The 26,249-nt window shown below is 43.3% G+C and overlaps 1 protein-coding gene across 1 annotated transcript in view; it reads right to left on the reverse strand.

Annotated features, from left to right (window-relative positions):
- Positions 1 to 351: 351 nt before the first annotated feature.
- Positions 352 to 26,249, reverse strand: part of LOC120063103 (cAMP-specific 3',5'-cyclic phosphodiesterase 4D-like) — a 293,850-nt gene continuing 267,952 nt past the window's right edge. Inside the window, exons 6-14 of the mRNA XM_039013270.1 lie at positions 19,128 to 19,240; positions 11,584 to 11,677; positions 11,205 to 11,383; positions 10,906 to 11,004; positions 10,652 to 10,816; positions 10,382 to 10,481; positions 5,910 to 6,064; positions 5,440 to 5,745; positions 352 to 5,336 (exon numbers count right to left, since the gene is read on the reverse strand). Coding sequence (XP_038869198.1) covers positions 4,851 to 5,336; positions 5,440 to 5,745; positions 5,910 to 6,064; positions 10,382 to 10,481; positions 10,652 to 10,816; positions 10,906 to 11,004; positions 11,205 to 11,383; positions 11,584 to 11,677; positions 19,128 to 19,240 — 1,697 coding nt within the window. The 3' untranslated portion in view covers positions 352 to 4,850. The remainder of the gene's footprint in view (positions 5,337 to 5,439; positions 5,746 to 5,909; positions 6,065 to 10,381; positions 10,482 to 10,651; positions 10,817 to 10,905; positions 11,005 to 11,204; positions 11,384 to 11,583; positions 11,678 to 19,127; positions 19,241 to 26,249) is intronic.

Consider the following 26,249-nt stretch of genomic DNA (forward strand, 5'->3'; position numbering starts at 1 on the left):
GAATATATTTAGTATAGATTTATCTAAAGAAAACTTTTTTAATGTTTCAATATTTTTATGAAATTCACTGAGGAGGATGGTCCTCCCTTTCCTCCTCTGAGGAGCCTCCACTGGCACTGACTATAGGGATTTTTTAAATTTAACCTCTGGGGATGAGAAAACATGTTTTTTTATTAAGTTGAATGTGCTCTTTATGACAGAATGTTAAAATTAGGTGAAATAAAACATTTTTTTGACCAAGTTAAACTTCTCAAAAGGCACCAAATTGGTGGAACGACCTGCCTATCTTTACTAAATATACTGTACAGTTCCCTTTCTAATGATACAGAAGAGACCAACGGGTAGGCAGAATCAACCCATGCTTTTATTTCATCTGTTGCATATAAAAAACATTTTTTCTTCATTTTTCTTTTTTTTTACAGAAAGTTTATGATCTACAGTGCTATTCAATAGACTGCAATTTACAAGGAATCCATTAAAATAACTTTATATTGTCTTGTGAAACTTCAAGACAAGTTGGCATTCTAAAGACATAACCCAAAAATAATTGTCCTGAAGACCTTTTTGAAGTTACGTACAGTTTGTGTATTCCTTTCATACCATAAAAATATAACACAAAATGACAAAAGAAACCACTGATTCCATTGGTCCATGGCTGTTTATAATCTACAGTATGTGTGTCAAAATAAGAGTCCCCATCGAAGGACGTGTATTTAGGATGACCCCCCCCCCTCCCCCCACTATATAAATACTAGCCTTCTCCTCTCCAGGCAGAAAGAAGCTAGTGGTTTTAGATATTGCATGTTGTATGATTAGATGTGCTTGCCAAGCATGGATGAGCAACACATCGTGAGTGTTTCAGCCTAAATAAATGCAGCAGTGACTGAACACGTGGATGTGTCTCTAAATCTTGGTGCTTAATAACCCCATAGGACCAACCAACCCACGGATCCAGCTTGGCCAAGCCACCACTCATCTAGTGGATCTTAGGCCTGAGTCGACCAGGAACTCCACAGCCATGACCTCCGTTTTCAACCTTGACAACAGAATGTATAGCACGTACTGCCTTTTTTTCCCATGTTCACATAATATTTCTGATTTGGCTGTATAGTAAAAAGGCAACATTATTTAATGAGTTCCTTTCACAACTGGAGGCCATTGTCTGGGTGAGGTCAGCTCAAACCACAAGATTCTCTAATGCAGCAAACGAGGAGAATAAAAAAGAAACGAGAGACATAAAAATGGCATGTTGAATTTAAGGCACAGCCCATGGGCCAAGGAATAGCTTCCTCTAAAAAACTATTTGGCTTTCCCCTCTCCTCCTCCACTCTAAGCAAGCTTCTCAGATAACCGATATCAATGGATAATTGTGTGTAATAAACATTCTCTCAACAAGAGGTACATAATACAGCCACACCATCACCATAAGGGACGATGAGTCAATGAACTTACAACAAACAGCATCATGATGAGAATAATAATAATAATGATAGTATTTACAGCACAATAAATATATGTTTGTAAACAGAGATACAACCAGAAAAACTGTATTATGGGAAGGTCATCCGGTGAGGATGGGGGAAAAAACTTGGCACAAGGAAATAAGAATTAAATAAAACATTAGAAACGACACATTTCTTTTAAAATAAGCACTCTTTAAAAAGACATGTTCATTACTGCAAGTCATTTCTTACATTTCAACATTTTTTTTATACTGTATGTACATAGTTAGAAAAACAGCATATTTGGGTATAGTAACTGGCAAGCCTGTACTGCGGTCTATGCTACAGTGAAAGCTTTACTGTCCCGCCCTAATACGGCAAGAAAGACACAACAAATAGAAAAACATAGCAATAAATAATAACATCAATTGTAACAACAACAACAATAGAAAATGTGGAAAAGAAAGAGTCTCTTGGATTAAGTGTATAGGGCATTGTTCAAGCCTAAATGTGCACGTGAGTTTTGGCGAGTTGAAATGAAACAGTAAAGTAGAGAGATATGAAAACATCAGTGCATTAACTATAGCCGACTATTCTTCTTATGAGACCACTACTACACCATGGAGCTGATTGTCTTGTGTTCTTGGTCAAAACAAACAAATCAAAGGTTAGTGTGATGACAATGGCAGACATTTTCTTAACGTGTGAAAACATCAACCATGTAGTGCATTGGTAAATATTACTGACCTGCAGTAACGGCTGCGGTCAATTCTATTCCAAGTAAATTCAGGAGATTCATTTTAGTTCCCCATTCAAGAGATGAAAAGAGCCATTTATTTTAAATGAGGATCTTTCAATTATTGAATTGGAATTTGATTTGTTTCTTATTAGCCCTGACAAATTGTAATAATGACTGTCACTTTTCATATTTCAGACATATCACAAAGCTGTTACTTTATCTGAGGGATTTTAACGCTAAAGCTCTACATATATTTGTACCACTATTTTTGAACAAATTGCTTCCCGAATGAGAAACAGAATCGACCACATCCCTACACCACAATCAGAAAACGAAGACAAGATTGACAGAAAATGGGAAATAGATTACTGTGCGCGTAGCACAAAAAGTGTCGCAACACACTAAATAAATGTAAAAAGCTAACAAACCCCCCTCAGACTTCCACAACCCTTTAACCAAAGGTGCTTCTTATTTCCAATACAAGCATTGCATTGTCGGATGACATTTGCTCACATTTACTGCAGGCAACAATAAGTAAAACTTAAAGGCTTCCTTCTGGTCAGTCAGACAAAATGGTTTCATTGAACGTAAAGTAAAGTAGGCCTATATGTCAATGTGTGTCATTTCTTTCAGCGAAAACTTTCTTTGAAATAATTGTTACATGGTTATTACAACCAAACACGGGGACAGTAGTATGGGAGTAATAGTGTAAATTACTTTTGATAACCATGCAATCGACAAATCAAGCCCGAGCACCTACCCCCCAGGCACTCCTGTAGATATGAGAGGATTAGAAACTAATATATATCCAATCCTCTCAGATCAAGTGTGTAGACAGAGGGTATGAGCTGGGGGTTGATTTGGAATTGGGCGATATATTAGACTGGACTCATAACTTAGAAGTTTGCTGTTTTACATTAAATGATAAGTTCAGTTATGTTACAAATGGAATAATGGTCTGGTTACTTAAGACAGAAACGAAATTAGGGTGGTTGCGCGGGAAGGATAGGTGGGCGTAAACCGCAACCATCTAGTAATGTGTAGCATTTTAGCTAACACTTCCCCAACCCTTTACCTAATCTTAACCTAATTCTTATCTTTAATTAGATTTTTTTTTAACCTTTATTTAACGAGGCAAGTCAGTTAAGAACAAATTCTTATTTACAATGAAGGCCTACTCCGGGAAAACCCAGACGACGCTGGGCCAATTGTGCGCCGCCCTATGGGACTCCCAATTACAGCCTGGATCTTCTAACGTTTTACGTACATTCTTGTCGCAGTGCTTGACTTAGACTGAAATAGGTTCTGGTACTCATTTTGGGTGCCAGTATGGTTTATATTTCAGTGCAGGAGCTCCACAATATATTTGAGCTAATATTCTATGAAATGAACAGGAGCTCAAGCAGTAGAAGCTTTTTGGGTGCCGGTACTCAGCTCTGGTGAGCTCCTGCCCAAGTTAACCACTGCTTTGTTGTCAATTCTCCTAACCAGCAATGTAAATTCTCCTGCAACGCAACAAGCAGCCTGGTCTCAGACAAAGACATATACATCCTCCAAGACATACGATAACTTACTTAATACAATTTGTATGATATTGTTCGACCAGGTAAGACTTATGATACTACACATCCTCCAATTCGTATAATATTGTACAACCGCTATTCCATTTGTAATGTAACATATAATACTAAATGGAAGGTGCAAATGTCTGTCCCAGATGCTACGAATTGCCCTGAGGCCAGGTTGGATATATTTAAAGGAGTGCAAATATTCCCCAATACTAAACCAAATACAATAACAAGAAAATGACCCTTTTACACACAGAAAAGCAGTGGCAGACGAGGTATTCTCATCAACAGATTTCACTTGACTTTCAAGTCACTTCTCTTTTTCTTTTTGTTAACAAAAGTAAAACCTAGGATAGCAAAAGTAAAACCTAAAAAAGATACGTACGTTATGATACAAAAACTCTAGAGGTCAAACCTAGCATTAGTGCTGTAAGATCTTAGCCTTTTTTTCAGTCAGGTTTTCAAGGAAGACTTCAACTTCAGAAAAGTGTCTTGATAAATTCCCACAATGCATTTCTCTCCATGTGCTGCAGCTCCTCTCTGCATGGTGACGTGTCCTGTTGGGCTTTCATTCATCCAGACCACACAGCAACTTAGCACATTGCTTCACTGGCTTTGCTGAGGAGTACAAAGAACTAAGAAAAAAATATACAATAGCAACTTCTGCAGAACGGCACTTAATAACACACAGAAACACTGCCATCAGTCAGGCAAGGCTGAAAGGAGGAGATACACTGTATATAAACAGCATTAAACACACTCTAAACGGCTGATCAAAATCCTTAATGTAACTTCAACACAGTAGGACTGGGTTTTAAAGTTAAATAACACACAGACAACTTCAGTACAAATGTGAATGGAAAAGAGTTTTCCTGAGTGCAAAAAACTTGTAGAAGTACCAGTGGGCGATTCTAAGAAGCTGACCAATAGGATGAGGAGAGAGGAGTGACCAAGGGGTGAAGAGCAGCGTGCGCTTTGGAACCATAAACATAGATAGATATATATAAAAAACAGACAGACACTCCACAAAACCCCAAAATACTCTATAAATAATAATCTCTGGTTACTAAGAAGAACAGTTTAGTTGCCGTCCATACACTGCTATGTATCGGCTGGTTTCTCCTCTCCCTTCTTCTCATCATCCTCCCCCTCCTCTTCCTCTTCCACTACAGATGGTTGCGATGAAGAGGATTCTCCTTCCACTTCCACCTCCTCTTCCTCATCCTCCCCCACCTGTTCGTCCAGTGGTATCTCTGTTGACTCAGAGTCCTGCGTACAGAGTGTTTTTGAGTCACTACAACTATTCTCCTCTTCTTCATCCTCCTCCTCGGGTTGGCTGCCACTGTCCTTCTCCGTGTCCGACTCCCCGTCCTCCTCCAGGGTGAGTTCAAACTGGAACTTGTCCCCTCCAAGGGGGCGGCTGATATCCTCAGGCTCGTCCAGGGTAGGTGAGGGGCTCTGGGGTATGGTGCTCTGGTACCACTCCCTGTTGTCCTCCAGAGTGTCCAGGATGTCCTGGGCGTCAGGGTGCACCAGGTCTGCCCACGTCTCCCATAGAGGGTGGACAATGTAGTCTATGAAGCCTACCTGGAGAGAGGAGAGGGAGGCTTAGGTTTACTTAAAAACAACAGAAAGGATATGTGTGAGTGTGTGTTGGGTGTTTGTGAATGTGTCTGGTGTGTTTGGGTACCTGGCTTTTCTCAACAGAGGCGTTGTGTTTGTCACACATAGGGCTGATCTCCATGCCTCTCTCCCTCTCTCTGTCCCCCTGGGTGAAGAACTCTTCCATGATGCGATCGGTCCACTGGCGGTACAGCTGCAGGGGCTTAGTGGGGTTACTCAGGTCCGCACAGTGCACCATGTTCTGCAGTACCTGTATCCTGTCAGAGTAGTTATCCAGGAGTAGAACTCCAGAGCTGGTCACCTTCTTGGTCTCCACCATGGTCTTTAGGTCAGCCAGCAGGTTCATGTGTTTGGACATGTCAGTCGCTAGGACCTGGGAACCACCAGAGACGCAACACAGGCTGTCACAATACTGGCAGGGACAAAGCAATAGAACAGAACTTCCAATCAAGTACAACCATGGACGTTTTCTAAGCTGATGTGGAGACTATTTCACAGACGTTCCTATTGGTTACTGATGATTATCCAGTCACTCACAATGTCGATGACCATCTTGCGCAGTGATTGTCGTTGTTTTTTGGTCAGGTTCTGGAAGATGTCACAGTTTTCTTCCTGAAGCAGCTTAAAACCCACAGCCAGGTGGTGGTTCTCCAGGACTGACGAGTCGTTGTACATGAGGGCCAGCTCTGAGTCTGGGGGACAAACACACATACTATACACTGACTCAGATGCTTGACATAAATAATGTGATATTATATCCACAAAACAGGGTTTGATGGAGAGGTGTTGATGAGGTCCTTTGCCTCACCAGTCAATATATAAAACAGAAATATATACTTTAAAACACATGCTCCGGAACTTTGGAGACTACTAAGTATTTTTTAAACCTCCCGGTTTGAGCTTGATGTGTAAATGTGTTATTCATTTAAGCAAAAATGCCCGAAGTGGTGTGGTATATGGCGAATATACCATGGCTAAGGGCTGTTCTTTTGTACGACAATATATCACGGCAGTCAGCTGTGATTGGCCATATACCACAAACCCCTGAGGTGCCTTATTGCTATTATGAACAGGTTACCAACGTAATTAGAGCAGTAAACAAGTAGTTTTGCGTCATACCCGTGGTATATTGTCTCATATACCACATATTTCAGCCAACGAGCATTAGAAACGACACAATTTATAAACATGCTTAATTTACAGTTGAAGTCGGAAGTTTACATACACCTTAGCCAAATACATTTAAACAAATTTTTTCACAATTCCTGACCTTTAATCCTAGTAAAATTCCCTGTCTTAGGTCAGTTAGGATCACCACTTCATTTTAAGAATGTGAAATGTCAGAATAATAGTAGAGAGAATTATTTATTTCAGCTTTTATTTCTTTCATCACATTCCCAGTGGGTCAGAAGTTTACATACACTCAATTAGTATTTGGTAGCATTGCCTTTAAATTGTTTAACTTGGGTCAAACGTTTCAGGTAGCCTTACAAAAGCTTCCCACAAAAAATTGGGTGAATTTTGGCCCATTCCTCCTGACAGAGCTGGTGTAACTGAGTCAGATATGTAGGCCTCCTTGCTCGCACACGCTTTTTCAGTTCTGCTCACACATTTTCTATAGGAAAGGTCAGGGCTTTGTGATGGCCACTCCATGCCTTGAATTTGTTGTCCTTAAGCCATGTTGCCACAACTTTGGAAGTATGTCCATTTGGAAGACCCATTTGCGACCAAGCTTTAACTACCTGACTTATGTCTTGAGATGTTGCCTCAATATATCAACATAATTTGATGCCATCTATTTTGTGAAGTGCACCAGTCCTTCTTGCAGCAAAGCACAGTTCTATTTTTGTTTCATCAGACCAGAGGACATTTCTCCAAAAAGTATGATCTTTGTCCCCATGTGCAGTTGCAAACCGTAGTCTTGCTTTTTTATGGCGGTTTTGGAGCAGTGGCTTCTTCCTTGCTGAGCGGCCTTTCAGGTTATGTCGATATAGGACTCGTTTTACTGTGGATACAGACACCTTTGTACCTGTTTCCCCCAGCATCTTCACAAGGTCCTTTGCTGTTGTTCTGGAATTGATTTGCACTTTTCGCACCAAAGTACGTTCATCTCTAGGAGACAGAACGCGTCTCCTTCCTGAGCAGTATGACGGCTGCGTGGTCCCATGGTGTTTATACTTGTGTACTATTGTTTGTACAGATGAACGTGGTACCATCAAGTGTTTGGAAATTACTCCTAAGGATGAACCAGACTTGTGGAGGTCTACAATTTTTTTGTGAGATCTTGGCTGATTTTCCAATTTTGATTTTCCCATGATGTCAAGCAAAGAGGCACTGAGTTTGAAGGTAGGCCTTGATAGACATCCACAGGTACACCTCAAATTGACTCAAATAATGTAAATTAGCCTATCAGAAGCTTCTAAAGCAATGACATCATTTTCTGGAATTTTCAAAGCTGTTTAAAGGCACAGTCAACTTAGTGTATGTAAACTTCTGAGCCACTGGAATTGTGATACTGTGAATTATAAGTCAAATAATCTGTCTGTAAACAATTGTTGGAAAAATTACTTGTGTCATGCACAAAGTAGATGTCCTAACCGACTTGCCAAAACAATAGTTTGTTAACAAGAAATTTGTGGAGTGGTTGAAAAACGAGTTTTAATGACTCCAACCTAAGTGTACAGTCGTGGCCAAAAGTTTTGAGAATGACACAAATATTAATTTGCACAAAGTTTGCTGCTTCAGTGTCTTTAGATATTTTTGTCAGATGTTACTATGGAATACTGAAGTATAACATCAAGCATTTCATAATTGTCAAAGGCTTTTATTGACAATTACATGAAGTTGATGCAAAGAGTCAATACTTGCAGTGTTGACTCTTTTTTATCAAGACCTCTGCAATCCGCCCTGGCATGCTGTCAATTAAATTCTGGGCCATATCCTGACTGATGGCAGCCCAATCTTGCATAATCAATGCTTGGAGTTTGTCAGAATTTGTGTTTTTTTGTTTGTCCACCCACCTCTTGAGGATTTACCACAAGTTGTCAATGGGATTAAGGTCTGGTGAGTTTCCTGGCCATGGACCCAAAATATCAATGTTTTGTTCACCGAGCCACTTAGTTATCACTTTTGCCTTATGGCAAGGTGCTCCATCATGCTGGAAAAGGCATTGTTCGTCACCAAACTGTTCCTGGATGGTTGGGAGAAGTTGCTCTCTGAGGATGTGTTGGTACCATTCTTTATTCATGGCTGTGTTCTTAGGCAAAAGTGTGAGTGAGCCCACTCCCTTGGGAGCAAGGGAAGCAACCCAAGCAACCCAACACATGAATGGTCTTAGGATGCTTTACTTTTGGCATGACACAGGACTGATGGTAGCGCTCACCTTGTCTTCTCCGGGAAAAGCTTTTTTCCGGATGCCCCAAACAATCAGAAAGGGGATTCATCAGAGAAAATGACTTTACCCCAGTCCTCAGCAGTCCAATCCCTGTACCTTTTGCAGAATATCAGTCTGTCCCTGATGTTTTTCTTGGAGAGAGGTGGCTTCTTTGCTGCCCTTCTTGACACCAGGCCATCCTCCAAAAGTCTTCGCCTCACTGTGTGTGCAGATGCACTCACACCTGCCTGCTGCCATTCCTGAGCAAGCTCTGTACTGGTGGTGCCCCGATCCCGCAGCTGAATCAACTTTAGGAGACGGTCCTGACACTTGCTGGACTTTCTTGGGCGCCCTGAAGCCTTCTTCACAACAATTTAACCGCTCTCCTTGAGGTTCTTGATGATCCGATAAATGGTTGATTTAGGTGCAATCTTACTGGCAGCAGTATCCTTGCCTGTGAAGCCCTTTTTGTGCAGAGCAATGATGATGGCACGTGTTTCCTTGCAGGTAACCATGATTGACAGAGGAAGAACAATGATTCCAAGCACCACCCTCCTTTTGAAGCTTCCAGTCTGTTATTCTAACTCAATCAGCATGACAGAGTGATCTCCAGCCTTGTCCTCGTCAACACTCACACCTGTGTTAACGAGAGAATCACTGACTTGATGTCAGCTGGTTCTTTTGTGGCAGGGCTGAAATGCAGTGGAAATGTTTTTGGGGGATTCAGTTAATTTGCATGGCAAAGAGGGACTTTGCAATTAATTGCAATTCATCTGATCACTCTTCATAACATTCTGGTGTATATGCAAATTGCCATCATACAAACTGAAGCAGCAGACTTTGTGAAAATTAATATTTGTGTCATTCTCAAAACTTTTGGCCACGACTGAATGTAAACTTCCGACTTCAACTGTATAAGAACAATTACAGTCTTACATCAATTAGCCATGAAATCCCTAGTTTGAAAGTAACTGTTTATCTGGAAGCTGTGCTGAGCCATTTTCCCTACATTTTCCCCACGTGGGCTAGCCCACTAGTAATTTGAGTTCTAGCCAATGAGCTTCAGCCCCTCGCCATCTGAGTGACAGCTAGCAAGATGCACACACAGCAGAGAGAGAGAGAGAGAGCAATGACGTGGTGCACATATGTGACATAGTACACAATTGGTTTCAGAACTACCAGCTAAAAAGCGTACAAAAGTGCCGGTGAATCTCTTTAACAGATCTGTAGAGGTCGATCATTTGTAGAATAAGGACACTATTTCCACTTAAAATGAAGCTAGTGTTTACACTATACTATTTGGTACTGTATTATACAGTATGTGGTGGAATTATAGTACTAACCGAAATACAGCAATTCCTGTTGTACTTAGAGCTTCCAAGAACAAGCATTTGTCCCAGAGCTGGGAGGGGGGAGGGCATCTGGTGTGTGTGCACATGGGTGGATTGAATCTCGTGAGTGTTGATCCCAGATGCGCAGGAGAGACAGAGGGCATCCATCATTGATCTCTACAGCTCATTTGAGTGTGTGTGCATGTGTGTAGGGGTGGGCACGTGTGTATGTGTTTTAGTTTTCGTGCATGCTCTGATGAGTGGCTTTTATGTGTATGTTAAGTCAGGCCTGTACTCAGACTCACTAGTGTTGATGAGGAACTGGTTGGAGACTCCAGGGTGGTCAACGTCATGAATAGCACTGGCGAATATGGCAGCTAGGATCTCCAGATCGGTGAACACAGCCTGGGAACAGCAGAGAAGACAGTACACGGTCACACCAGCCATTCAAACATGATAAGGTGGTGAGTAACACACCAACAGCAATCAGAAATCTGTCAGTTACAATCCGACAAATAAAAACTGAAGTATGTAATTGATGAATCGAATTTGACTGATTGATTGAGGGGTCCAACCTCTAGAGCGGGGGTGGATAGCAGCACGTGAGTGGACTGGGTGACATCAGCAGCATGGATGTTGTTGTGGTAGGCCACGTCGCCATGGTAATGGTCTTCTAAGGTCATCAGGTATGTTATAAAGGTGTCGAGTGGAATTTTGAACGTTTTTAACAAGTCTCTCTCCTATAAGAAAAAGCAAAACATTATTGTGTATTCTAGTAGTCATGCAAGTACAATCAACAAAAATAGAGCAGATCAAATGTGATGATTACCTGGAATATAGTGTGCATCATGACGGTCAGGGGCCTGTTCCCAGAGAACTCAGTGACTTTGAAAACGTTAAGGCCCCATTTATTTACATCCTCCAGCTCCTGCAAAGGGAAACCAACCCTTCACACACCAATATACAGCAGTAAACATCTGTTTAAGTGCATCGCTCTGTCTGTCTTCCCCTCTTTCTCTACCCCTTCTCTAAATCTTTCCCTCCCATCAATCTCTTTCTGCCCTTTACCCTCTCTCTTCAAGTCTCCTCCCACTCCCTCTCCTCCCCCTTTCTCCCACTGCTGCCCACCTTAGCCAGTTCGTCCTCAGTCTCGCTCTTGACTCCGAAGCGGGGTATGTTAGAGTTGGTGAGGCTGGAGCTGTGCTGCAGTTTCTTCACCCCACTGATCTGACACATGGGCCTGTTCTTCTTGTCTTCCTTCTCCTTCTGCGTCTGCGGAGTTGGCATCTCCACCTCGTGTTGCTTGTCTGTGTTAAACACAATAAAGGAGAGACTATGTGTCAAAAACATAGAACAAGAGACAATGAGTGGGATGTCCAAACTGTCTGTATTAACAACACAAAATACGGCCTATGAGACCTGGTCAAAAGTACTGGGTTATATAGGAAAATAGGGTGCCATTAGGGACAGAGCAGGGAGGAGCCCAGTGGTCACTGTGGTCACTCACCCAGGAAGGTGCTCGAGATGAACTCCGACACCTGGTTCCCAGAGCGGCTCATCTCAGACAGGTGGCTGAGCTCCCTGTTCAACATTCTCTTGAACTGGAACACAACACACAGACAAACAAACACAGAGAGAAGGGGTTAGAGTTTGTAGTAAAACAGGGAAAATTGAGTTATATTCTGTACTGGATGTGTCACTCATGATTTTGTATGACTTGGGACAAAGAGGGTGGAATCCTGGAGCACATATTGGAGCATTCACTCTGACCATATCTGCCATTGAGGGCCAAAGTCATTTATAAAGGTAGAAAAGTATTTTAGAAGGGAAATGGCAGACACTATGAGACTCCACACTTTAATCAATACTACTACAGCATGCTATGACACACACACACACACACACACACACACACACACACACACACACACACACACACACACACACACACACACACACACACACACACACACACACACACACACACACACACACACACACACACACACACACATAGTTGAGAGGCTGGAAGCGGTACAGAGCAGGTGAGATACCCGCTGCTCCCCCCCCACCGGCCACAGTTCTGATGTCATCAGTAACCCAATTCTTCGTCAACCACTATCATTCTCCCTCGCTCCCTCTGTCCCTCCGTCGCTCTCTCCCTCTCTCCTGATTGGAGTGGCAGACCCAAATGTAGATGTGGCCTTTGATTTGGAGGACAATAAGAGGAAGGTGGAGGAGAACTCTTAAACAACAGTGATTTGCGAAGCCAGGCTGAAGGCTGTGGTGCTGACACTATCTGAATACACACACATGTACATTTCATTCTCAACCTGGCAATTGTGGCGCCCGCGTTAAGGAGCCAGCATGCATAATGCATGTGAATGGTTAATATAGATCAATATCAGAGGCCATTATAAACCCATAGTACTACTGTGCAGTTGGACTTTGACATAAGACTCTTTGTTAAAGTGACTGCCATTGATACAGCCCTATAAATATTTACCAACGCTCTCGATCACCTTTCACATACAGCATATCTCTATCCCTGCATTTTCATTTTTTTTTTTAAACGGCCCTTGTATGCTATAAGCTATAAGTCATGTGAACATGCAGCCAACAGTAAGAGCATCAAAACAATTGGCGGCGATCTATATCAGAGCCACAGACTGCACACCCAGCCATACAACCATTTAACTCATAACACCAGCAATACAGGTGGACTACATCAAACAACACGTTTGTCTCTCTCTTTGCAGCTCAAATAAACAAAGTCCACAGGTTTGTCAGGGACAAGCCTTGCTTTTCCTTCGTCTGGCAATGACATCATTCTCACCTCATCGGAGGAATGACGACTTGCTTAATCAGAAAAAGATACATTAATGGTATTAGAATAACAAAATCCACCTGACATCTTACCTTTAGAAATCCCCAGGACACAGAGTGCAGGTAGTTGACCTCAGGCATTTTGAAGAAAAACTCAATATGTGGTCCAAATATAAACAGAACAGGCAGACTAGAGCCAGGCACAGTGCAGAACGACAGAACCGCCAAAAAAGAGGGAGAGGAACAAAAACAACACCTCCAGCAAAAGCAGCTCAATACAGCGAGAACAGAGTCCCAGAATAAGAGGGGCGTTGAGGTGTGTTGCAGGTCCATTCACTGAACAGGGTCAGTCATATTTGCCTCTTCCTCTGCGTCGTTCCTCTGCATGGGGAAAGCCATAGTCCAGGATCTTGACTGGAGCGCTGCGCTCTGGGGAAGCTGGGGACAGCGTTTGGCTGCCCGTGGTTCTGGTGAGAGCATCCTCCCGCACACATGGTCAAACACACTCACAGTAAAAACCCATACACACACACTAAAGACACTACTGGGATGTGTGAATAATAGCTGACGTGAGAGGAGGATGCCTGGATGCTGCCAGTGGTCCTGGAGAGAGAAGCTCTCCTGTCAACAACTTCTAAATAAGGCTGCCTCTGCCCCTCACACACTCCTATGTTAAGCACACGGGCTGCTGCCCTCACCCACACACACCCAGCCTATCAGGGAGAGGATCGAGAAAACAGTGCGCTTGACCACCAGAGCTGATTGGCCGGGCTGGAGCAGAGTGAGCTCATCTCTCTGTGTGATTGGTTGAGGTTGGAGGTAATTCCTCTGATAAGTTGTTTTTCCACATTTTCTTTGAATTCTGCAGTGCAGCGGGATGGGGACATACTGTATGCTTGTACTGTGTGTGTGTGCATGTGTTTGATGGCACTACTGTGTGTTGTGTGTCATGAGTGTGAGTGTACTCTTGATGTGTGTCATCTAGCTGAGGTAATCTGTTGCTGGAAGCGGCGATGGTCTCATCCTGGTCATGCAATATTCATACTGGAGATAGTTCAGGCTAATTTCCTGGGAGTTGAGTCAGAGAAGACCACAGAAAAGAATATGTGTAATACATTTATAAAATCCCATTCAATTTGCACAAGGTGCGAGGGTCAGTCACTGGGCTGTCTGGAACATGTCTGAATGGGACAGTCTGTACAGCACAGAGAATACTGTGTGGCACTTCATTCAGGGTCATAAATGATGCTGTATTATATTTGTTTGACCATGAGGCCATGGCTTTGTCCTCTGGTCAGAAGTAGTGCACTACAGATCTGCTATTTTAATTTTACCAGTTTCTCACAGTAGGAAAAAAATCCTACAGCTACAGGACATGTGAATATTTATGTGGATAATAATTCATGGGGATTTTTTGTAGGGGTTGATACATTTTTCATTTGGGCAAATCAAGTCCGACAATTTAAAGTGGAAATTACAAACTTTAGAAGTCTTCTTAAAAGTAGAATACACTACAGATTTGAATTTCCTGCAGTGCAGAGTGATCAAATAGAGATAGAACATCTGTATATAAGGAATAGAGTGGCATTTGGGACACATCCTATGTCTTTGGTCCTGACTTTCATGATCAGCAATAACCTTGCTGGGTTCTCTCTGAACTGGGGTTGGGTACAGCGCGAGTCGCAAAATTCCGGGAACTTTCAATAAATTCCCTGCTTCTCCCAAAACCTCAGTTGGGGGATTCCAGGAATGAGGAGGGAATAAGCAGGAAATCCAGGAATCCTCCAATCAGGATCTCTGGAAAACTAAAAGACTACTACACTATCAGTTTCCTAGCCAAGCGTGCCTGTGTGTGTGTGTGTTTGATGTTACTACTGCATGTCGTGTGTCAGGAGGGAATAAACAGGAAATCCGGAATCCTCCAACCAGGATTTCTGGAAGACCAGGGAATTTATTGACATTTTGCAACACTAATACAGCACCAGATTATGTGTGCTCCTGAAGCAGCTTGGATGCAGTATGGATGGACGGTAGTCAGAACACATTAAAAGGCATTAACAGAAGAAGAGAGAGCAGGCTGTTGATCTGCTTAAATAAACATGGCACCTGAAAGTATTACATTGTAAACTACATTGATGGGGCATAGACAAAAGACTACTACACTATCAGTTTCCTACCCGAGCCTGTGTGTGTGTGTGTGTGTGTGTGTGTGTGTGTGTGTGTGTGTGTGTGTGTGTGTGTGTGTGTGTGTGTGTGTGTGTGTGTGTGTGTGTGTGTGATTGATGGCACTACTGCGTGTTGTGTGTCATGAGTGTGAGTATACTGTTGATGTGTGTCATCTAGCTGAGGTAATCTGTTGCTGGAAGCGGCGATGGTCTCATCCTGGTCATGCAATATTCATACTGGAGATAGTTCAGGCTAATTTCCTGGGAGTTGAGTCAGAGAAGACCACAGAAAAGATATGTGTAATACATTTATAAAATCCCATTCAATTTGCACAAGGTGCGAGGGTCAGTCACTGGGCTGTCTGGAACATGTCTGAATGGGACAGTCTGTACAGCACAGAGAATACTGTGTGGCGCTTTATTCAGGGTCATAAATGATGCTGTATTCTATTTGTTTGACCATGAGGCCTATCTTTAGTTTTTGTCTCCCTTTTTCTCCCCAATTTCATGGAATCCAATTGGTAGTTACAGTCTTGTCCCATCGCTGCAACTCCCATACGGACCCGGGAGAGGCGAAGGTCGAGAGCTGTGCATCCTCCGAAACACGACCCAGCCAAGTCGCACTGCTTCTTGACACAATGCCCTCTTAACCTGGAAGCCAACCGCACCAATGTGTCGGAGAAAACACTGTACACCTGGCGATCGTGTCAGCATGCATGCGCCCGGCCCGCCACAGGAGTCGCTAGAGCGCGATGGGACATAGAGATCCCGGAGCCTGGACTCAAACCAGGATCTCTAGTGGCACAGCTAGCACTGCAAAGCAGTGCCTTAGACCACTGCGGCACTTTTGAGGCCAGATCTGGTATCTTAATTTGACCAGTTTCTTGCATTAAGAAAATAGTTCTGCAGCAACAGGACATGTGAATTATTATGGGGATTATAATTAATGGCCATTTTTGTAGGGGTTGATACGCTACCAGCGCAGGAAAATTCTCTGCGACAACAGAGTGATCAAATTAAGATAGACCATCTGTAAATAGGGAATGGAGTACCATTTGGGACATGTCTTTGGTCCTGACTTTTATGATGAGCAATAACCTGGCTGTGTTTTCTCTGAACTGGGGTTGGGTACATGAACACTGTACTGTATGTGTGCTCCTGAAGCAGCTTGGATGCAGTATGGATGGATGGTAGTCAGAACACATTAAAAGGCATTAACAGAGGAAGAGAGAGCAGGCTGTTGATCTGCTTAGATAAACATGCCACCTTAATTGTAAACTATATTCGTGGGGCATACACTAAAAGACTACAACACTATACGTTTCCTACCTAAAACAATTAAGTCAAGCCTTGGACCAATCAAAATACCCTCTCAGTAGATAGCATACAGAGACACTATAATTGCTTTGGCTTTTTTGGAACAAGTCATGTCTCAGATTACCTTCCACCTTGGGTCCCTGAAGGCATTGTGGGGAGCAGCGCTGGAGCAGCTGAGACTGCTGGTCTCCCGTTAAGAGAGATATAGCGCCTCCGCCTATGTCCGGGAGACTAGGAACAGGCCGTCACAGGCCCACAAACCAGGCAAGCACGCGCACACGGGCCGGCTAGCTAGGCAGTCTGCTATTGTTAACTCAGCAAATGGGTTTGAAACACCCACCTTTAGGTAGAAAATGGAAAGGATCACATCATGTTTCGGAAAAATTTGTTTTGGGGAATTGTGGCACAAATCAATTCCCTACTGAATATAGACCCAGTCAAAATGAATCTCATATCTGGAGCTGTTTTTTGATCTTTAACATTTATTTTGGTGGCAGATTTCCCTTTCCTAGGTGAAGGAAAAGAAAGTGTGTGTGTGTGTGTATGTAAAAGCTAACAACATGTACAACATGTACAATTACGTACATTACGTACATTACAACATAATGCTATATAATGGCACACATGCCCCTTGTTAATGCAACATGCCCCTTGTTAATACAACATGCCCCTTGTTAATACAACATGCCCCTTGTTAATGCAACATGCCCCTTGTTAATGCAACATGCCCCTTGTTAATACAACATGCCCCTTGTTAATACAACATGCCCCTTGTTAATACAACATGCCCCTTGTTAATACAACATGCCCCTTGCAAATACCAATACCTATTATGTCTTTCTACTTCAGGATGGATCAGAGACAATAATGACATGTGATACTGACATCATCAAATAGATGGGTGAAAAATAATGCTCGAGGCCAGCTGGGTCCAGCGAATGAGATCACTCGTCACAATAACAGTGATGTCACCATTACATACAATACATGCAATTCCACCATCTACATCTTTTGACCCCCCCCCCCCCCCCCCCCAGCCTGTGTTCTACGTTTTACCTAAGCCTTGTATAGCTAATGCACATGTTACAACCTGCTATAATTGTATGTAGTGAATACAAACAGCACAAAATAAGACAATGGTATGTGGATGATACTGGTACCCAATGCTACTGTTTTGTATTACCAAAATGAAATACTTCATGTTGATGTTTTAGTTAAGAAGTAGCCATGTCATAGGTTGATAATAACAGAGAAGGAGTGACAGTTGTGTACATGGTGTGTTCTCGGAGAGTAACACAGCCCGTCTGTCTGTTGTGTGTGTGTGTGTGTGTGTGTGTGTGTGTGTGTGTGTGTTCACTGGAGTGAGACGGCAAGCCAACTAGGTACGTTGCTATGGAAACCAGGGATAGCTGTGTGTGCTAGCTGCTCATATAAGATAGGGTGACATATAGCCTGTGTATAGCCTGTGTTTCTCACCCCTGTATAGGGGCAATGCATATCTGTCTGTCTGTGGCTATACTACCACCTGCAAGTGTTACAGCTACAGGATCGGTGTCTGACTGTGTCCTTTTGTCTGTCCGACCTGCCTCTCCTTTATCTTGCGCCAAGCCCATCTACCCTATTGTGACATCATGGGGTGTGACATCATCAGCCAGGGAGGCAGCCTCTCCAGCAGAGCCCAGAGCTGCTCAGCATGCAGGGCGTCAGGCCCATGCTGGAGAGAGCCGAGCTGAGCACTCTCCGTGCACATCTCCCTCCCCTGCATGATAACGCTAGATACAGCTCCAGATACTGATACAATGGATCTCCCCATACCATGTGAAAGACGGTATGATTCATTATATCATTACCAGTATTAGTACAGATACTACTGTTGTAGAAGGAGGAGGAATAGGAGTGAGTGAGTGAGTGAGTGAGTGAGTGAGTGAGTGAGTGAGTGAGTGAGTGAGTGAGTGAGTGAGTGAGTGAGTGACTGAGTGAGTGAGTGAGTGAGTGAGTGAGTGAGTGAGTGAGTGAGTGAGTGAGTGAGTGAGTGAGTGAGTGAGTGAGAGAAAAAGCGAGCGAGAGAATGGGGGTACTAGGGGTGCATCTCAATAGTCTAAAGTCACTTCCCTCTCCTTGTATCCTTCCTCACAATCAATCCAAGTATGAATTCAAGATGGCAGTTTGGCTAGAACACAACATCATTTGAAAAGCTGTCAAGCTCCCAACTCAGGCAACTCTCTGGTGGCAGGCCCTCCTCCTCTCTAACCTCTAGGCTACCTGTCAATAGTCACTCCATACAGTAGAGTCATGTTCCCAGCTGAGAGGGACCGAATGCATTGCAGTGTAGTGTAGTTCCAAAACACTTCAGTTATGCACAGGTATGCGTGAAGAGATAGTCAATCCTTACAGTACCTCAACAGACCTTTCCTCTAGCATAACTGGATACACAGAACAGTACAGTCCGGAAAAACCCAGTATTTGGCAACATGGATCATGTAGTTCCAGACACTCACAGCCCACAGGAGCGCCCCGGTCAAATGGACACATCATTCCATCGATAGATGACACACTTTACCAGATCTCTCTGAGAAAAGAGGTTCTGACCCCAAGACACTGGTCAAAGTTTGTTCCCCAACAGTGTGGGAAGCCAACAATCTTCATTGCAAAATATCTCACCTCCATGTTTTTTTAAACAAAGACTTACTCAAACGCAACTAAATATGACACACAATAATAAGTAAAAGGTTGTTGTCCTTACCTTGTTGGAGGCCATCTCGCCGACTGAGTGTCTGGTCTGCAAGGTCTCCAGCTGGTCCAGGCACCAGTCCAGCTCCTCCAGCGTCTCAGTGGCCAGTTTCTGATAGGCCTCCTCTGGGGGGGCAAGACAGGGGGGCAGGGGGTCAGTACAGCGGCGCTTCAGGGGGCTAGCGCAGACTGCTGGCCCGGGGTCTGCCTCCCCACACACAGCAATGCTGAGATGCCCCGAGTGGACGCATGGGTGACTCTTCATACTGGTGCAGAGGGGCCAGTAGGAGAGTGAGAGGCCAAGTCACAAGTCTGATTTCCACCCCAAGACAGACACCCTGATAGGGTGAGACCAGAGGGGCTTAGAGTCCTGAAACCTATCCCTGAGACCCCCCCTCCGTGTCCAATAGTCCTACTGTCCAAACCTTTGGAGGAATGACAGGGGCGTATCGTCCTGGAACCTAAACCTAGCCCAAAACCCTGCACCAGGCTGTTGAAGCCCAAGCACCCCTAATACAGCAACAGTTAAAATCACAGCAGAGACTGAGAATATGGAAGGTGCCCCTTAGGTTTGGATACGATACAGACAACACCAAAACAGAGACAAAGACAAACACACACACACACACACACACACACATGCACAACAACACACAGAATCCCAGTATCTCAGTGGTGTGTGTGTCTGAGGTTCAGTATACAGTCCATAGAAGAGATATAATTCCAGTCATGGAGAAGGATGAAGAGCAGTCTGGATAGCAGGCCCATGTCTGCCCAGGGGAAGGATGGAGAGACAGAGGGATAGACGAGAGGAGGGAGGGATGGGGGTGGAGGAGGGGCAGTAGGTCCAGACGCTGTCCAGAATCTCACAACCAGCAGGGTTTCATCGCCAGGCTGGAACAAAGGGGAGCACACTGTAGCATGCTGGTTGGCTGCCTGGCTGGCTGGCTGGCTGGCTGGCTAGCTGTGGGGTGCGTGCTTACCGCACACACACCACACACACACACCAGATGGAGAGCTAACCGTAACACATCACTCAGCCTCCCTGCAGCAGAAACGCTACATGCCAACGCTATAATCCAATGAGTGTGTGTTGAGTCTGGGCTCCGTCCTATAGATGATGTGTGTGTAGCATCCTTGGTATCCAGACGGCAGATCGCTGCTCTTCCTCAGAGCTGTACCTAAAGCCTGAGAGGACTGCACTGTGGATAGGGGAGGGCCCCACAGAAAGCCCGGCCTGGAGTATGAGGCAGTGGAGCTGGAGCTCAATTTGCGTGTCCATTCAACGGAGAAAGAAAGAGGGGTGAGGGAAAGTAGGTGGACAGATAAGAGAAGACAAAGGGAAAGAGGGATGAAGAAAAAGAGAGGGAGAGAGAGAAGAAAGAGACAGAGCTTCACAGGTTTTTCCCAGACCCTTCAAGCGACTACGGTTTCTATATGTATGTGTCTGAGACAGATGACTGAGAAAGAGAGTTATGGGTAGTGATGCTTTTTAAAGAGGAATAATCTCTGAATAATGATTGTAAAGTCAGACAATTTCAAACAATGTTATGGTGAGGTATCAGTAATCCATTCTAACCCCTTTCAAACCTCAAATAAGAGTATATCAAATATTTGTAATTTCTATTATATTCTATAGTCCTTATTTCCATTGCAAATGTAAGCACTGCACTGAAGCCTCTCTAATCATTCATTAGTAGAGTGTGTCACCTTCTCAAAACCCAATTAACCCTCTTGCTGTGTTCCGGTCGAATTGGACCGATTTACTAGTTTTCTCTCTGAGAAATGTAGTTCATTTAATCTGATTGTCATAAGGTTCCTCGACTTTGTCCACACGGCATCTGAACACAAAATACATGTTGATAATTTCCAAAACATTTTGGGTGTTTTATTTCACTTTTGTACACCTGTGGTGTTCACGGTCAAAAATCTCCGGTCATTAGAAATGAATGGGTGAGTCTACAATTAGTGCATAAAATTGAGTTCAGGCACATGCTCATTCATCAGATGGACACACTTCCTCTCCCAGACCCCCACATGCATGTGTGTTTGAGCACGCACACACACACAACACACACACACACACACACACACACACACACACACACACACACACACACACACACACACACACACACACACACACACACACACACACACACACACACACACACACACACACACACACACACACCTCACTCCCCTTCTTGGCTTCCATTGCAACCCCCACAGGAACCTTTCCCCAATAGAATCTTTCCCCCACGGGAACCACACCTGTTGGAATTCTCACAAACAATCGCAACATTGTTCTAATAATATATAGCACTTTTCTTGCAGCTCTGGTATATAAAGCTTTTTTGAGGCCTTGCTCACAATTCATTCAGTGGCAGCACAATGACCAAACGATATACTGTATGTGAGGCTCTTGATCATATCTTTGATCATGACACTGGTGAGAAGGAGAGAGTCCTTGTTAAACTTTGACACAAAGTAGTCTGTGACAAATAGCACAATATTTTTCATCCGAGTATTTTTTATAGTCAAAATAATCCATACATTATGCTTTTTTTACTCAAAAAACAGTTGCATGTGCTCATGTCAATGAGGCAGCTACAGACCATAAATAGCAAATAGAAGTTCAAAACTTATAATGTTGATAAAAAGATCTAACACACATTAGGTGATAATATATGTATTATTATGGATTTATAATCAAATCAGCTATAATTGGGCGGTCATACCTTGTGGGATTGGTAATAATCTGAGAAAGATTTAGGGAGTTCCATTGCTTTAGGACTTGGTCAGTTGGTTTAAGCATGTCCAGTTTAGGTCACCTAACAGGACAAATTCAGACTTAGTGTAAGGGGCCAGGAGAGAGCTTAGGGCAGGTAGGGTACAGGTCGGTGCTGATGGAGGACGATAACACCCAGCAACAGTCAACAAAGAGCTATTTGAAAGTGTAATGCTTAAAACCAGCAAGTCAAATTGTTTGGGGACAGACTTGATGGGGACAACAGAGGACTGAAGGTGATCGTTTGTAAAGACTGCCACTCCCCTACCTTTGGAAGATCTGTCTTGCCGAAAAAGGTTATAACCAGAAAGGTTAACATCAGTATTCAAAACACTCTTGCTTAACCATGTCTTAGTAATGACCAACACATCTGGATTGGAGCTGTGAACCCACACTTTCAATTGATCCATTTGAGTAAATAAGCTTGTGTGTACGTGGCTGCTATGAAAGTGAACTGTGTGTGCGGGTGATCAGGGGTGTACTCATTCCACCGATTCTGTAGAAAAAGTTTCTTGAACTGAAGCAAACGGAACGAAACGGGGATAGACCTACCTGAATTTATCCAATAGAGACTCTAATTTGCAACTGTTTGGACGAATGATTCCACCCTAGATCAGCTAGATGCAGGCAAGAGTGTGCAAGGCGGTACTGAACGAGTCACTGTCTGTCACCTTCATTACTCACATTTTCCTATGTAGCAACCTCATGATGGGTATACAGAAAATTCAAGCATCATGTAGTAGCCTAAATATATCGCTGTTACATTGAACTGGGTGAATGGAATATGAATAACAGTCATCTAATATGCTGTAATAGAAATAAGGCCATGCTCATGAAAAAAAATGTGTTGTCCTCCCTAATCTTAAATGGCACCGACTGCCACTGGTGTCTGCATATGTACTATGTGCCAAATGTACAGTAATACGGTTCAAAGTAAGGAACGTTCCCTACATGTGTACAGTATAGGCTATGTGTGTGTGTGTGTGCAACATGTACAGTCATTTTCCCAGCATGCCTCAAACATCAGCATTGCATCACTGTAACCGGCCCTAAATCTCTCTGTCATTCTCCTTTGTCTTTCAAGCTCAACACTTTTACATTTCTCTCTCTCTCTCTCTCTCTCTCTCTCTCTCTCTCTCTCTCTCTCTCTCTCTCTCTCTCTCTCTCTCTCTCTCTCTCTCTCTCTCTCTCTCTCTCTCTCTCTCTCTCTCTCTCTCTCTCTCTCTCTCTCTCTCTCTCTCTCTCTCTCTCTCTCTCTCTCTCTCTCTCTCTCTCTCTCTGTGGCGCCACTCTCTCTGACAGAGACTGCACTGACGTCAATGACATTCTTCTCATGCTTAGTGCGACATCAGACACCAGCGCACAGAGAGACCACTCTGCTGCACAGACGCCAGGCTGCTACCAAACACTGGACCGGAGCAGCTAGGAACACTGGAACTGGACTGGAAGTGGGAGAGGGGTAATCCTGTACATACCGCCAGCAAGGACATGTTGTTGTTTTAATATATGTTGCCATTGCTTTGGAAATCATCATTGTCATTTAGATTTGAGTCATTTTGCAGATGCTCTTATCCAGAGCGACTTACAGTAGTGAGTTCATACATTTTCGTACTTTTTTGTACTAGTCCCCTGTGGGAATCACACCCACAATCCTGGTGTTGCAAGAGCCTTGCTCTACCAACTTCGCCACAATGAAACCAAAACCCAAATTGGTTTAAATCCATTATATTTTATGTCCAATCTTCATGAGATTAAAGCAGAAGGAAACTATTTGAGAGATACAGCTACATGGCAATACTTTGTCCCTTATACCAGTGGTTCCCAAACGGTGGGGCTCCTGAAGTCGTAATAGCAGAATGCACAAGGTGCAATTTCGATAATCGGTTTGTGCATCACCAGTTTTCCTCTTGTCATGTCAGTCATTGCAGACCTTAGAGAGTCATTTAGAACTGGTCAGAAATGTCCAGATCAATTAGCTAACATTTTCTAGCTATGTTTTTTAGCCCACTGATTTTGTTTTAATGTTTGAGTCACTCAAATATGACATGAACACACATAAGACATGCAAAATGTGTAGAATTGCATGAAATTAGGTTTAAAATGGCAAAATGTATAGCGTTGCAATAAATCAGCCAACAAGAGGGGTGTGAACAGTTTGTGTCATGAACAATGCTTGTGCCCATAGCAATAGATGTGTGCAGGGGTAACAAGAATGCCATGGTAACAAGAATGCAATGAACCATTAATAAACGGACAGCTGTTCCATTCCCTCACCACCTAGTCTGGATCACAAGACGAGTGTTATCTTTTCTCCTCAGGTCAGAGTTCACACAGCTACAGCACTCTTCATTGGTCTATTCTCCTCATCCAGTCTATTCTTAGCCCACACTAAAAATAGCCGTCTTCAAACACCAACCAATCGATACATTGATGGACAGATGTCTAATAAATAAAGTGATAGGGGAGGGAGGAGGGGGACGTAGCTGAAAGAGACCAGCCTAAATGTCATGTGGGACTCATGGCAGGGCTCGTCTAATGCCCCATTGGCCTCTCCATGTCCCATTTGGACTGTTCTACATGACCTCCTTTATTGTCCTTCTCAGCAGGAAAGCACCAGTATCTTTAGATCAAATTTCACTCCTTGACAATCCTTGTCATTCCCAAAGAGACTGGCCTTTCGGCAATGTCAACATTCAATATGCGCTGGATTTACGAGAGAATTGCTCATTGGTTGTTGGAAATAACAAATATAACATGTGGAGCCTCAAAAATGGAATTAGAATGTAAAACAAAGTTAAAAAAAAAACATTTAGCTGTTAGCTAAACAACAAGTTGTATTTTGAGGCTTAAAATCAAAACTAAGATGTTTTGTGGTTGGATTTGCAGTATGTATTCAGTTTGAAAATTTTGACTGAGCAAGCAACTTTTGACAGGCTGGTTTCATCTGGACAAACAAAATATGGTTGCTTAGAAACCAGATACCAACATGTTCTGTGGGGAAAAGACAGAGTTTAAATATTTGCATAATCGTTATGATTGGAGAATAGCTGTGGGGGTGATGAATCAGGATCAAATCCTCTGTTCTCCTCGAGCTTATTAATGATACAATGTTCATATTTGAAGATGCAAGAAAGGCCAGTCTCTTTGGCACATGACATGGAGCAAGCACAGAGAGTGGATTAGCTAAAGATACTGGGACCCAGGCTAGGATGACACTGCCAGCACAGGCCTTCACATGAATTACAAGTAGTCAATTCTCTCAAACAATCAGTCCCATGACTCACACTCTCTTTTATGGCCAGGGCCATAATGGATGCACTCTAATGATTTCTAAATATAGTGCAATGTCATCATTTATTCACACACCGTGTGCTACACATGTTCCCGGGTAGATAGTGGAATGTTTTGTGAGAAAAGGAGGTTTTGAATGTCATGGCACCTTACACTAGTGCATACTGTACATAGGTTTGGCTTGTCACAGGTGTTTTGTTTTAACAGGGCAATAAGAGCCTGCGGATTTTAGCTTGGATATGTGTGGCCCAAATACAAGATCTACAGCATTCTGAGTATGAGAGGAGCACGATATGGGACAGAGTATGAGACCTGGTATCAGAGTATGGGACCTACTGACACAGTATGTGACCTACTGACATAGTATGTGACCTACTGACACAGTATGGGTCCTACTGACATAGTATGTGACCTACTGACACAGTATGGGTCCTACTGACATAGTATGTGACCTACTAACACAGTATGTGACCTACTGACATAGTATGTGACCTACTGACATAGTATGTGACCTACTGACATAGTATGTGACCTACTAACACAGTATGGGACCTACTGAAACAGTATGGGACCTACTAACACAGTATGGGACCTACTGACACAGTATGTGACCTACTAACACAGTATGGGACCTACTGAAACAGTATGGGACCTACTAACACAGTATGGGACCTACTGACATAGTATGTGACCTACTAACACAGTATGGGACCTACTGAAACAGTATGGGACCTACTAACACAGTATGGGACCTACTGACACAGTATGTGACCTACTGACATAGTATGTGACCTACTAACACCGTATGGGACCTACTAACACAGTATGGGACCTACTGACACAGTATGTGACCTACTGACATAGTATGTGACCTACTAACACCGTATGGGACCTACTAACACAGTATGGGACCTACTGACACAGTATGTGACCTAATGACATAGTATGTGACCTACTGACACAGTATGGGTCCTACTGACCTAGTATGTGACCTACTGACATAGTATGTGACCTACTGACATAGTATGGGTCCTACTGACATAGTATGTGACC

This window comes from Salvelinus namaycush, chromosome 18 (genome assembly GCF_016432855.1).
Source record: "Salvelinus namaycush isolate Seneca chromosome 18, SaNama_1.0, whole genome shotgun sequence".
In the NCBI taxonomy this organism is placed as follows: Eukaryota; Metazoa; Chordata; class Actinopteri; order Salmoniformes; family Salmonidae; genus Salvelinus; species Salvelinus namaycush.